Source organism: Monodon monoceros, unplaced genomic scaffold (assembly GCF_005190385.1).
Source record: "Monodon monoceros isolate NGI ecotype Baffin Bay Population unplaced genomic scaffold, NGI_Narwhal_1 Super_Scaffold_21, whole genome shotgun sequence".
Taxonomy (NCBI): domain Eukaryota; kingdom Metazoa; phylum Chordata; class Mammalia; order Artiodactyla; family Monodontidae; genus Monodon; species Monodon monoceros.
In genome coordinates, this window is record NW_021703778.1 from 87,584,986 (window position 1) to 87,598,604 (window position 13,619).

The 13,619-nt window shown below is 39.0% G+C and overlaps 1 protein-coding gene across 5 annotated transcripts in view; it reads left to right on the forward strand.

Annotated features, from left to right (window-relative positions):
- SPG11 (SPG11 vesicle trafficking associated, spatacsin) overlaps positions 1-13,619 on the forward strand; it is a 76,838-nt gene that overhangs the window by 2,729 nt on the left and 60,490 nt on the right. For all 5 annotated transcript variants that reach the window (XR_003796090.1, XR_003796088.1, XR_003796089.1 and 2 more), the window contains exons 2-7: positions 217-401; positions 1,264-1,488; positions 2,938-3,139; positions 7,822-7,959; positions 8,147-8,595; positions 10,102-10,247. Coding sequence is in view for 2 of the 5 variants with exons in the window: in XM_029239575.1 (XP_029095408.1) it covers positions 217-401; positions 1,264-1,488; positions 2,938-3,139; positions 7,822-7,959; positions 8,147-8,595; positions 10,102-10,247 (1,345 nt within the window). In the remaining 3 variants the exon portion in view is untranslated. The remainder of the gene's footprint in view (positions 1-216; positions 402-1,263; positions 1,489-2,937; positions 3,140-7,821; positions 7,960-8,146; positions 8,596-10,101; positions 10,248-13,619) is intronic.

Here is a 13,619-nt window from a genome sequence, read left to right on the forward strand (position 1 = left end):
TTGCCCCCTTTCCACACATGACTCCTATATTCTTGTGTTGCCCTGAAGGGGCTGGAAGTTCTAGAGCAGTTTACATTCCCTTAGGTTGTATATAGAAGTAATGCTATTAGGTGAACCAAAGAGTTGTTCTCTACTTCTTCTGTCCTACCTTCACCATTGTGGGTAAGTATTATTGTGGATATAGAATATAATAAATAGTCTAAACTTTTTCCTTAGGTTTGTATGGGAGGACTCTCATAACAGTGGGACACCAACAGACAAGCCCAGACTGCTTGCTCTTAGTGAAAATAATGCACTGCTCATCTGTGAATTTAGTTTGAAAGATGGAAGATGTGATGCAACCATTTCATATAGCTATACTGAGGAGACATTGCAAAAGCTCGTTGAAGATCAAATTATCAGTAAGTATTTGCAGGTGGTCTTTTAGCATGTGTGAATTTGTGTATTACTATGTAATTTTATGTATTTCAGGAAAAGTCCTTATAGAGGTGAAGTCAGGGAGGGATATTTGTCCAGTACAGTAGGCACTAGCCACGTGAGGCTATTAAGCCCTTAATGTGCTTAGTATCAATTAATATGTCCTTTAAATGTCAAATGTTGATACATTCCAGATTTGAAGACTTGGTACTAAAAAAGTAAAATACCTCACTAATAGTTTTTGTATTACATGTTGATAATGATATTTTGAATATGAGGTAAATAATATATAATAAAATTAGTTTCACCTGTTTTATTTTTTCAGTGCAGCTACTAGAAAATTTAAAATTACATGTGTGGCTCACTTTTGTGACTGACATTATATTTCTGTTGGATAATGTGCTGATCTAGACTGGTTACAGACCTGTTTGCTATGTCCCATCCTGAGGGCTGCAGGGAGCAGAAATCAAAGCACTCAGGCTTCTATTTTTAAGGCAGTTGCATTCTCGCTACCCTGATTATAAGGTTCCTTCTTTTCCTTTTAAAAAAAGAGTCTGTGATTGTTCTTATTTGGTCTCATGGGTAAGTAGGCTTTTTTGATCATCTTCTGGTGTGTTGTCACACTCTGGCTGTAAACAGAAGGCACAGAGACATTGTAGGCCATCTTTATTCAGTTCCTTACTTACCTTCCACTTGCTTAGGTGAGTTTGACCAATAATTGTCTAGAGTTGGACTAAGTTAAATGCTGATTCTTTTTTGTTTTACCTGTTTGTGTTAACAGAATCAAATTTACCAGTTGTAAAATTGTGACCAGTGAGTTTGACGTAATATCCTTTTGTTTTATAGGTATTTCCTTATTATCTTTGAGAATTCTGTCATTTCACAGTAACACATCATTATTGTTCATCAATGAATATATCATCCTGCACATTATATTTCCTGAAAGAGATGCTGAGATTAGGGTACTCAGCTGTTTCACATTATCCTTGCCTGCACAGGCAGTGGACAGGATTATTGACACACAGCTCTGCAGAGGAATTCTTTTTGTTTTGAGTCGTTTAGGCTGGATCTGTATCCTTGTTGGTAAAGATGTTGATGTGTGGGGGAGGAGAATACCTGGAAAAATGAGCCTTTTTATAGGCTTTTACTTTTAGGGACTGGGCTGTAGGTAGCAAGATTAATTTTTCAGTAAAACTTTCAGGGAAAAAGATCTTCATGAACTTAAAATACTCAAACTACAGTGCTTTATATTCCATTCAAATATTTTTCAGTTTATAAATCATAATCATCTTGTCCAACTTATTTATGTTGTTTTAAAATTGTATATGTTCTGCATTACCCATTTATTTAAAATATACTTATTAAATATCTACTTTGTGCTTGTTCCAGGAGAGATTTAGATGACTGCTTATGATATGATACACACATTTTCATGTGTGAATATAACCTATCTCTTATCGTCTCTGATGATGATTCCGTCATATTAGGGAATCAAATGGTTTGCATAACTGTTTGAAATTTGTTTTTGGAAAACTATCACAGATTTTCTGTCTTTAGCAGATTCATAGGTCACCAGCAAAATTATTTTGAAGATTATTTGAAGAACGACCCGTTATGTGTTTTTGGAATTTTCATTTCTGCATTAAAGAAGTAATTTTTCTATTTTACATGTATCATAACCTGTGTTAAAATTTATTTTGTAAAAATTGTTATAGCATATTGGATTAACCTCATTTTTGCTGCCAGGTTACAGAACTGAGCTGTCCGACATGGTAGGCAGTACGCATATGTGGCTGTTGAACACTTGAAATTTTTTGGCTAGTGTGACTGAGGAACTGAATTCTTAATTGTATTTAATTACTTTAGATTTAAAGTCTGATGCTTGATTGAGTTATTGGAGAACTCTTGAGTATGTTTGGAACAACTCTGGCTGTTCCAAGTTCTTAAATATAAATTTTTGAAGTCTAAATACAGACCAGATATTTCCAGTGAAAATTTAATTGTCCAAATTGAGATGTGCTATAAGTATAAAATAACTAGGGTTGAACACTTATGTGAAAAAGATGTAAAATATCTCAATTTTTTTATATTGATTACATATAGAGATGATATTTTGGATATACTAGGTTAAATGAAACATTCTTAAAATTAGGTTCACTGGTTTCTTTTTACTTTTTTAATAAGGCTGCTAGAAAATTTACAGTGACAAATGTGCCTCGCGTTGTTTCTTTTGGACAGCACTGTTGTAGAACACTAGTGGAAAATATTATTGTTGTCTCAGGGCCTGGCACAGAGTGGAGATTCAACAAGTATTGTTGAGTGAACTCTCTATCAGGTTGTTTATTGGTTCCCCAACTTCATAGTCACCTGGTTAATATGATGGGATTTTTAGTGTCCGTCTTCCTTCTATTATTATTCCTACAAGGTTGGAGCAGTGAAGTCTATAACTCTTATTTCGTCCTGTGTTTTAAATGGTTAGGCATACTTAAGACTGACGTTTTCTTTAACTCTAACTCGAAGACATTTTTGACACTGTGGATGGTAGACATGTAGCTCATGTGGATTTGGCACTTCCTCAAGAAGATATGTATAATGAGCAGCAACAAGAGCCAGCCAAGAGTTCTTCCTTTACTTCATTGAAAGTGTCTCAAGACCTGGATGTTGTAGTGATTGTCAGCTCCTCCAACACTGCAATTGCTCTTAACTTAAATTTGTATTTCAGGTATGTAGATTACTTCCTTCTCTGATTTCAGGTAAATAATAGAGCCATAAGAGGTTAAAAATGTACTTGTTAGCTTCTTTTTATTCTTTTAACCAGTTTTTTCCCCTCTATTTGCTTGATCACGTTCTAGCTACTACCTAGTGAGCTTGTAACTATATAAAAGTATGTACAAGTGACCACTGGCTACCTTTTTATTTCTGGATACATATCCAAGTTTGATTTTGATTTATGTTTATTATTATTATATATGGCTTATATCATCATAAATGAAAAGTAACCAAGCACAATTTTAAAAGCCCTTAGCTATTATACATTATCTACTCACTTCTTCTCAATACTAGAGTAGAAGAAAAATGGGATTTACCCTGTGTTAGAATTGTGTCTTACGTGGGTTAGGGTCCTGGCTGCCTAGGGGATCACTTTTCACTTAAGGACTTTGACAAGATGTATTAACTGTGCTTTCTCCATTTTAGGATTTCCTCAGGTGCTTCCTTTTGAGGGCCCACACACTTCCTAAATATATTAGTGAAAATTGAGTATTTCTTTGCGTAGCTTTTTTTTTTTTTTTTTTTTTTTTGCGGTACGCGGGCCTCTCACTGTTGTGGCCTCTCCCGTTGCGGAGCACAGGCTCCGGATGCGCAGGCTCAGTGGCCATGGCTCACGGGCCCAGCCGCTCCGAGGCATGTGGGATCTTCCCGGGCTGGGGCACGAACCCGTGTCCCCTGCATCGGCAGGCGGACTCTCAACCACTGCGCCACCAGGGAAGCCCTTTGCGTAGCTTTTTGATTTAGAAATTCTAATTGCTTCTGATTTTATAATGTTTGAAAGGAATATGTGTGTATGTGAATGTGCATACACACACACACACACACACACACACACACACACCCTGTTTATTGAAACTTGCAAGTAGGGTAATCCACATTTATGACTTTCAGTATTAAGGGACATTTCAAACCGTTAGGATTTTTGGTCCTAACTTAATATGAATGAAATAAACATATCCTTGAGTAATTGGGAATGCACTTTGATGGGTTTATTGCTCATTGTCTGGATTACAAAAAAGGGTTAATTTCATCTTCACATATCAGCCAGAACTTCTTACTACTGTGAGTTTTTCATTTGTTTTCAGTGGCCTTTTAATACTTTTTTTTTTAATCTTTGAACAAGGATGATTATCACATTTTCAGACTGTGTGCTTGTGTATCAGTAGGCCATTTTCACTGACTAAAATATATCCTGTACGTGTAGAGTTACCTTCTAATCAACTTCCTTGGAAAATAATTTGACAGGTGAGGGGGGAAGGAACGCCCACTCAGCTACTCTGATCCTTGAGTGTAGGGTTCTGTTCCTCCAGATGTTTTGGCAGCACCCCAAGAGAAGAACACTGAAGTGGGCACCAGGCACATCCCTTTGAACAAATTTCATTGAACTCAGCCACTGTAACATCAGCCAGTGAAGAGCTGCTGTTCTGTTCCCTATAGTCAATTTAGGGATCTGTCCTGTCCAACTAAATGAGTGATCGCTATTTGTTAATTATTTACATGAGTGCTCTTTAATTAGTATAATTTCTTGAGGAAGTTGACTGCATGTTTATTTTCTAAGTGTACTCTGAAATCTAACAGTGTTTTTTTTTTTTTTACCATCCCTGCCTCCTGACCCTAGTTGTTCTTTCCTGCCATACAAAAAGTCAGCCACCCCTTTTCATTTTATCAAGTCCTATTCATGCTTTGAGATCCACCTCTTAAATGAAGTCATTCCTTACTAAAATCCCTTCCACTTGTAAATTTCTACTCATTTTATAATTTTTCTCTCCTTTGGACTTCTGTAGCACTTTTGCTTTGAACTACAGTTTAGCACTTAATTGTGTATAGTCTTGTATTATTTCTCTAATTTTTTGTGTTTCCTACAGAGTTTGTAAGCTCCATGTAAGCTCCTCATGGTTTGTTCATTCAATTCACTGTCAATGACTTTTCCTTCCAGTTTACCTTAGCTCTCCATTCCCATAGTCATACCCTGGGCTTTGTCATTATATGAAACAGCTCCTCCCGCAAATCACTCTTCTACACATCCCGCTCTGAGCACGACTTGCCAGATTGTACAGCTTGCTTACTCAAGTACCCCCACTTCTCGCATCTGACCTCATTGGAATTTCTAATATGCTGACTTCCCAAGTGAAGACAGGAGCCCCCTCTGTCTTCACTGCTCTCCCTTTACAGCATAGATTCCGTGACCTGTCATTTCAGTCACTTTCTTGAATGAGCCCTAAACTCTTGCTCCTGCCCTGTGGTAGCACTTGATCTGACAAATCTTTTTTTTTATTCTCTCTTCTCGTTCCCTGCACTCAAGCAACTGAGCACTTGTGAGAAAACCACAGAGGAAAATTGATACCACTATAAGTTCACATTCACTGTCTTCTGTGGTCTCTCATGTTGCCTGGAAATTTTACAATGACTTTTCATGAGTCCATTCTTCTTTTTTTTTTTTTTTTTTGCGGTACGTGGGTATCTCACCGTTGTGGCCTCCCGTTGCGGAGCACAGGCTCCGGACGCGCAGGCTCAGCGGCCATGGCTCACGGGCCCAGCCGCTCCGTGGCATGTGGGATCTTCCCGGACCGGGGCATGAACCCGTGTCCCCTGCATCGGCAGGCGGACTCTCAACCACTGCGCCACCAGGGAAGCCCATGAGTCCATTCTTTACAACGTTTTAAACCTCCATTTTCCTCAAACCTTTATTCATCTCTTTACCCCCAACTGTTCTTGGATGACTTTACCTCCAACTTTATAAAGGAAGTAGAACCCATCTAATGGGAGCTCCTTCAGTTTCTCACATTAAATTGCAAACCCACTTTCCTGCACTCGTCTTCTCCATCTTCCGTCCTGTTACAATGGAGAGATTCCCTCCTCCTGTGAAGGCCAGTCCTTCTGTGTGTACTCTGGACCCCATTCTTTCCCTCCTTCTCAGGGACCATTTTCTGTTTCCTCTCTTTTCTAGATCTTTAGCCTCTTTTAAGTATTAGATCCACATCCAGCTAATCACCAGGTCCTAGCCATTCTAGCTCCTGAGTGTGTCTTGAATCTGCCCAGTTGTCTTAACTCCTCTGTCATCACTGTGATCTATTCTGCTATCATCGCTTACCTGAACTAGCTTACCAGCCTCGTAATTGGTCTCCCCATATCTGTTCTTCCCCCCTCAAATCCATCATCTACGGAGTAGCCAGAGTGGTGGTGTTACAATGCCTGTCTTGTCAGAGTATAGCTAGGTATGAATATCTGGGGCAGGGTATGTATCTTTTGTTGGTGCGGGAACTACCTTCTCCATGGATCATGTTTTCTCACTGTCACCCTGCCTTCTCTAACATCATCTCCTTGACAAATGTATATCAAGCTGTTACCTTCAAATTGTTGAAAGGGTTAATAATTTAAGTGTTCAGGGGGTTTACATGCATCCCATTCTCCCCACAGCTACTCTTCTGTGTCTGATCATATGGCTTCTCTGCATAAAACCCTTATTTAGCTTCTTCCCGCGCCCCCCTCACCCCAAGATAGAAGCTAAGAATCCTTAGTAGCCCATAAAACCTGACCCCATCTGGCTCTTGCCAAGCTCTCCAGCCTCATCTCACACCACCTTGCTTCTCATTCACTATGCTTTAACCACCGTAGCCTTCTTTGTGCTTCTGCAACGTGACAGCCCTCTTTCCACATACACTCTCCATCCACACCTGCACTCATACTTTGCTTTCCTAGCTTTTATGTATTCCCCGGGTCTCAGCCCAAGTCTTAATTTGTGGTGGTGGTGGTATGGTGAGTGATTAAAAACCTGGGCTTACGGTCACATTCACCTGGTTCACATTCAGCTCCACTGTTTGAGCCTTACTTTCTGTATCTACAAAACTGGCTTCTATTTACCTCATAGGGTTGTTGAAAGGCTCCAATACCTTAGTTTAGGTAAAGTGTTTAGCACAACATCTACAATGTAGCAGATAATCCATGCTTTTATCTCTACATAAAGCTAACTTCCCTTAAGGGTCAAATTTTTTTTAATTGACATAAACATTATATTAGTTTCATATACACAACATATATATGTGTATATTGTGAAATGATCACCACAATCAATCTAGTTGACATCTATCTTCACACATAGTTACAGGTGGGTCAGATTTTTAAGGTTGACTTTATCAATCTGCCTTAAGCAATGGAGGTAAGGAGTCTGGGTCAGGGAAACTTATTGTCTATACTCTTTCTACTGTGTAACACCTCCATCCCATACCCCCTTCCATTTTTAAAAAAATATATATTTTATTTTTGGCTGCGTTTGGGTCTTAGTTGCAGCGTGCAGGCTTCTCTCTAGTTGTGGCGCACAGGCTCCAGCGCACATAGGCTCTGTAGTTGTGGCGCTCAGGCTCCAGAGCGCATGGGCTCTGTAGTTGCAGCACGCAGGCTCTCTAGTTGTGGCGTGCGGGCGTAGTCACCCCGCAGTATGTGGGATCTTAGTTCCCTGACCAAGGATCAAACCCGCATCCCCTGCATTGGAAGGTGGATTCTTAACCACTGGACCACCAGGGAAGTTCCCCCACCACCACCCCCACCGCCCTTCCATTTTTAACAGGAGCAATAATAACACAGATTTTGTTTGATCATCATTTTTTTTTTACCATGACTATTGTTTTTAAAACATAGGCAATACCCAGGACACCTACTATGTGAAAGAACACTAGAAGACATTCCTATTGAAGGCCCTAAGGGGATAGATGAAGATGATCCTGTTAATTCTGACTACAACATGAAACTGACCAAGTTTTCCTTCCAAGTTGATCGGTACAGAAACCTCCTTTTTGGATTTACTTTATTATTTCCATTTTTTGTCATGCTGACACTGTACCTTTTCACTAAAAGTCTTTACAGAGGTAGACACTTTTATTTTCCTAAGTGCATCTTTGCTTGGTTTACTGCTTTACTTTGTGCCTTTCACTGTCACAGATGTAAGTTCTGCCCTATCTTCCAGGTCTTGGAAAGCCCAGCTGTCATCACTGAATGAAACAATAAAGAACTCCAAGCTGGAAGGTACCTGTTGTGCTCCGTGGTTCCAGGATATTTTGCATTTGGAGCCCCCTCAATCCGGTAACCACAGTACCAGTGTGCCAAACTGGGCCTTCACTCCACAGGATGTAATGTGCAGCCAGTATAGTTTTCCACAGAAAGGTCCTGCCAAGACCAGTGATTCAGGAAGATCATGGAAAAGAATACACATCAGTGAACAGGAGGAACCCCTTGAGCTTACATGTATGTCTGTGACAGGCTTCACTGCGCTGTTTACTTGGGCAGTTGAAAGGACGGGCTGTACCATTGTCCTGTGGGATTTGGAGACCCAGAGCATGCAGTGTGTTTCGCTGGGCAAGAAGTGTATTCCTGTAGACAGTGGTGGAGACCAGCAACTGTGCCTTGTTTTGACAGGTGAGAATGTCTTGTATCAGGTTGAAATCCATGCTGAGAGGTGCTCTCTTATCTATTTTACTTCTGCTGCCTGGGTGGTGGTGGTGCCTACTCCTCTAAGCCTAGGCTTTGATGGAGAAAATTTGGTGTTACTCTCAGTAATGTTGTCTCATGTGTTTGACTTCTTTTTTTTTTGGTACGCGGGCCTCTCACTGTTGTGGCCTCTCCCGTTGCGGAGCACAGGCTCCGAACGCGCAGGCTCAGCGGCCATGGCTCACGGGCCCAGCCGCTCCGCGGCATATGGGATCTTCCCAGACCGGGGCACGAACCCGTGTCCCCTGCATCGGCAGGCGGACTCTCAACCACTGCACCACCAGAGAAGCCCATGTGTTTGATTTTTAATTAAGGTTATTTCTGCTCAGCTAAATGCTAGGACTGAGTCAGGAAGAGTTTAAGAGTAAGAGAGGTCGGTTTTAACCCAGCGAGTCATTCATGAGACTTCAGTCTGTACAGGCAAAGGATGCAAGCTGTTAGCTCATGGGCCATGCATGAACTCAGATTCATTTTGTTTGGCCTACACTACCTAGGCTTTTTTTTTTTTTTTTTTTGCGGTACGTGGGCCTCTCACTGTTGTGGCCTCTCCTGTTGCGGAGCACAGGCTCCGGACGCGCAGGCTCAGCGGCCATGGCTCACGGGCCCAGCTGCTCCGTGGCATGTGGGATCTTCCCGGACCGGGGCACAAACCCGCGTCCCCTGCATTGGCAGGTGGACTCTCAACCACTGCGCCACCAGGGAAGCCCTACCTAGGCATTTTAAAAAAGATTCTATTTATTATAAACATGTAAAATTAGAGGGTTTCACACGAAATCTGGAATTTCAGTTATTACTGAAAAATTAAAAGCTCTGCCACACTGCCCCTCATCCCTCATAGTAATTTATGGATTGGAGCCAAATTTCAGTGCTCTTAGATGGGTTAGTTTCTTTCAGGTTAGGTTTTCTTGCACTTCTTCTCCCCACCTGTTTGGTCCCATAGGCATTTGGGTTTGGTGTGTCAGATATACATTGATTCAGCATTTATGCCATAACCTCCTATAAAACTACTGAGTGTTCTCATTGAACTAACCATGTGTTTCTTCTTCATTATCTCAGTTTTGGTAATCATGTATTTCTTTGTGTCAAGAGCATGCTATTGTTTTATTTTAGTAAACCAGAAATGTGACATCTCAGTAAATAGTTAAAGGTTCCAGGTATTGATTGTGCAATATAGTACAATGTAGAAAAGAGAGATTCAATGTTATTTCATAGGATGCATTGTTCTTATGAGCATTTGTCTTGCAGTTACTGTTTTAAAAAATAACATTCTTTGAAAAATTATGATGAATTTATTACTTAAGGGCATTAGTTACTAGTACCCAATAAATCTGTTTGTAATTACAGTGCTGAAGTATTGAGTAATTAGAAATTCCTGTCATAATCCTGAAACCTAACTCCTAATAATTTATTAAAGCTAACTTTTTTTTCTTCTAGAAGATGGACTGTCTCTGATTTTGTTTGGTTTGACTCAAGAGGAATTTTTAAATAGGCTCATGATCCATGGAAGTGCCAGCACTGTGGACTCTCTTTGCCATCTCAATGGTTGGGGGAGGTGCTCCATCCCCATACATGCGCTAGAGGTAACAGAATTAAATGTCTGTAGAACTTTGCTTGGTTATTTTCTGTCATCTACCCTTACTTGACTAACAATTTCGGAGATTCATTTAACCTAGCGGCAAAGGATCTGTAGCCTCTACCCATCCATTTGCTTAGTTTTGGCTGTTTTGTTACCCTAATTTTGCTTAGCAGTTTACCCTTTTTGGCTTTAAAAGATAAAAGATTATAATAAACACTATTTAAGAAAAAAAAGTTACAAGAGTTGGAGGCAACAATAAGCTGATGAGAATAAATGAAGTGGAAACAAGCTATGGAAAGCTCGAGCAGGAGTGATCTCTTATTCCTACTCTATAGCCCCTAATCCTCTAATCCAGCTGTGGTAGTGACATACCTGAATTTATGTAGCATTTTATAGTTCACAAACAGTCTTTTTTATGCATTCTCTAAATTGTGCTAAAATAACCACATGGGACGGGTTGGGTAGTTTTTATTCATTTCATTTTACAGATGAAAAACGTAAGGCTCAGAAGGGTTGAGTGAGTGGCCCATAGCCATACTAATAAGGCAGGGTCTAGAATCAAAATCAGGGCACTTTCTACTGTACCACACAGCCCAGCAAGGTCGAAAACTGGAAGTTAATAATGTTATGTACCAGACTGTTTTTTTAGTGGCAACTTTATTGAGATATAGTTTACATACCATAAAATTCACCTATCTAATGTACAATTCAGTGGGTTTTAGTATATTCAGAGTTATACAACCATCCTGTCTAATTCCATAACATTTTCATCACCCCAAAGAGAAACAGCATACCCATTGGCAGTCACTCCCAATTCCTCACAAACCCTAATTTCCAAACACTTAATCTTGTTTCTGTCTCTGGATTTGCCTATTCTGACAATTTCATATAAATGGAATTATAAAAAATGTGGCCTTTCATGACTGGCTTCTTTCATTTGGCATGTTTTCAAGGCTCATCCATGTAGCCTTGTCAGTGTGTCAGCCATGTGTCAGTACTTCATTCATTTTTATGGCTGAATAACATTCCATTATGTGGATAAAGCAGATGTTTTTTATCCATTCATCAGTCGATGGACATTTAGGTGGTTTTTCCTTTTTGGCTGTTAGGAATCATCCTGCTATGAAAGGTGGTGTACTAGTTTTTGTGTCGTCATGTGTGTTTATTTCTCTTGGGTATACACCTGGCAGTGGAATTATGAAGTCATTTAACTTTCTGAAGAACCACCAAACTGTTTTCACAGTTTCACAGTGGTTACACTATTTTACATTCCCACCAGCAATGTATGGAAGTTCCTGTAGCTCTCCATTCTCACCAAAACTTGTTATTGTCCAATTTTTTATTATCATAGCCATCCTACTAGCTCTGAAGTCAAAGTGAAGTGGTATCTCATTGTGGTTTTGACTTGCATTTCCTAATGACTAATGTGTTGAACATGTTTTCAAATGTTTATTGGCCATGTGTGTATCTCTTTGGAGAAATGTCTACTTAAATCCTTTGTTCATTTTGTAATTGAGTTATTTGTTTTTATTTTTGAATTCTGAGAGTTCTTTCTGTATTCTAGACCTTTATGAGATATATGATTTGTAAATATTTTCTCCTGTTCTGTGTGTGGGTTGTCTTTTCACCTTCTTGATGGTGTCCTTTGAAACACAAAAGTTTTTAATTTTGATGAAGTTAGTTTACCTTTTTTTTTGTTTTGGGGTTTTTTTTTTTTTTTTGGTCACTTGGGCTTTTGGTGTCATATCTAAGAAATGAGTGCCTATTCTGAGGTCATGAAGATTTACTCTTATAAGAGTTTTATAGTTTTAGCTCTTACGTTTAGGTCTTTTATGCATTTTGATTAATTTTTATGTATGGTCAGTGGAAGGGTCCCAACCTCATTCTTTTGCATGTGGATATTCAATAGTCCAGCACCATTTGTTGAAAAACTTACCTTTATATACTACAAAATATTTATTGTAGAAAATTTGAGAATAGGAGAAAAAAGAAAATTAGTCTCTTACAAATCTATTATTCAGAAGGAATAGTGTTTACTCTTAGGTTATTTCCTATAGTTATTTTTCCTAAATATTAATGTTAATAGTCAGATGCTAGCTCATTAATTTTCTTATCTATAGATAAATATTGTTTATTATTTCCATTTTATAGGTGAGGGAACACAGAGAGGTTGTGAATTCTAATACAGATATACTTGGACACTAAGCAGTAGCACCAGGGTTTGAACCCAGGCAGTGTGACCATAAAGCCTCTGTCCTTATACATAGTGTGTCCGTGTAGTGAGTTTAATTAGGATGATGTGGTATTACAGCATTGTTTTGGCCTTAGTCTCCCCCCACATACAAACGAGTGAATTTGTTGAGACTCAGGTATAGCCTAGTAAGTACTCAGTTTCATAAATGTTCCATGTGCGTGAAAATTGAATGTGCATTTTCCAGTTGTCACAATGGTACTTCAGTCAGAAGTAGTTAGAATTTTCATACTTTCCTCAGTTTCTCTTAACCTCTCTTAACTCATGTCTTTGGATAATTCCTTTATATCACTCTTTCAGCTCATTACTTCTCTTTTCAGCTATATCTAATCTGGTATTAAATACATCCACTGAGTATCTAGTTTCAATTTTTATTTTTTTAATTTCTAGAATTACTATTTGGTCATTATTTTTAAATGTGTTATTTTGAAATTTTTCAAATTTATAGAAAAATTATAAAAATAATAAAATGAGCATCCATTTACCTCTTTCCCATTTACCGACTGTTAACATTTTGCCACATGTGTTTTAACTGTATGTGTACTTCTTATTTTTGCTGAACTATTTGAAAGTTGCAAACTTTGTAACTTTTCATTCTAAGTACTTTAACATATATCTCCTAAGAGCAATAATATTCTTATTTAACCATACATAGTATAGTTTTTCCTTTCACTACCTAGTGCAAAGTCGTGGTTTGTTTATGGTCTCCCTCTGGTGGAGTAATTTTTCTAGTTCATCTTCTTTTGGAGATTGTCACTGTGCATAGACCCTAGGTTTATCCTCTCTTTTCTTCCTTTACACATAACTTTCACCAATACCTCTCACCTAGCCTGCCTAGTCTAGCACCCAGAACTTCAGCCCATTGATTCTCAGTGTGGTCCCCAGATCAGCAGCATCACCATCTCCAGCAGATTTATTAGAAATGTAAATTTTCAGGCCCCAACCCAGACTTAGGGAATCAGAATCTCTGGGGAATGGGCTCAGCAATCCACATTTTAACAAGCTCTCCAGGTGATTCTTAGGCACAGTGCTTTAGGCTAGGCATGGGAAACTTTTTCTGTCAAGGACCAGAGAATAAATATTTTAGGCTTTCCAGGAAGATTTCTGTTACAAATACTCAGATAT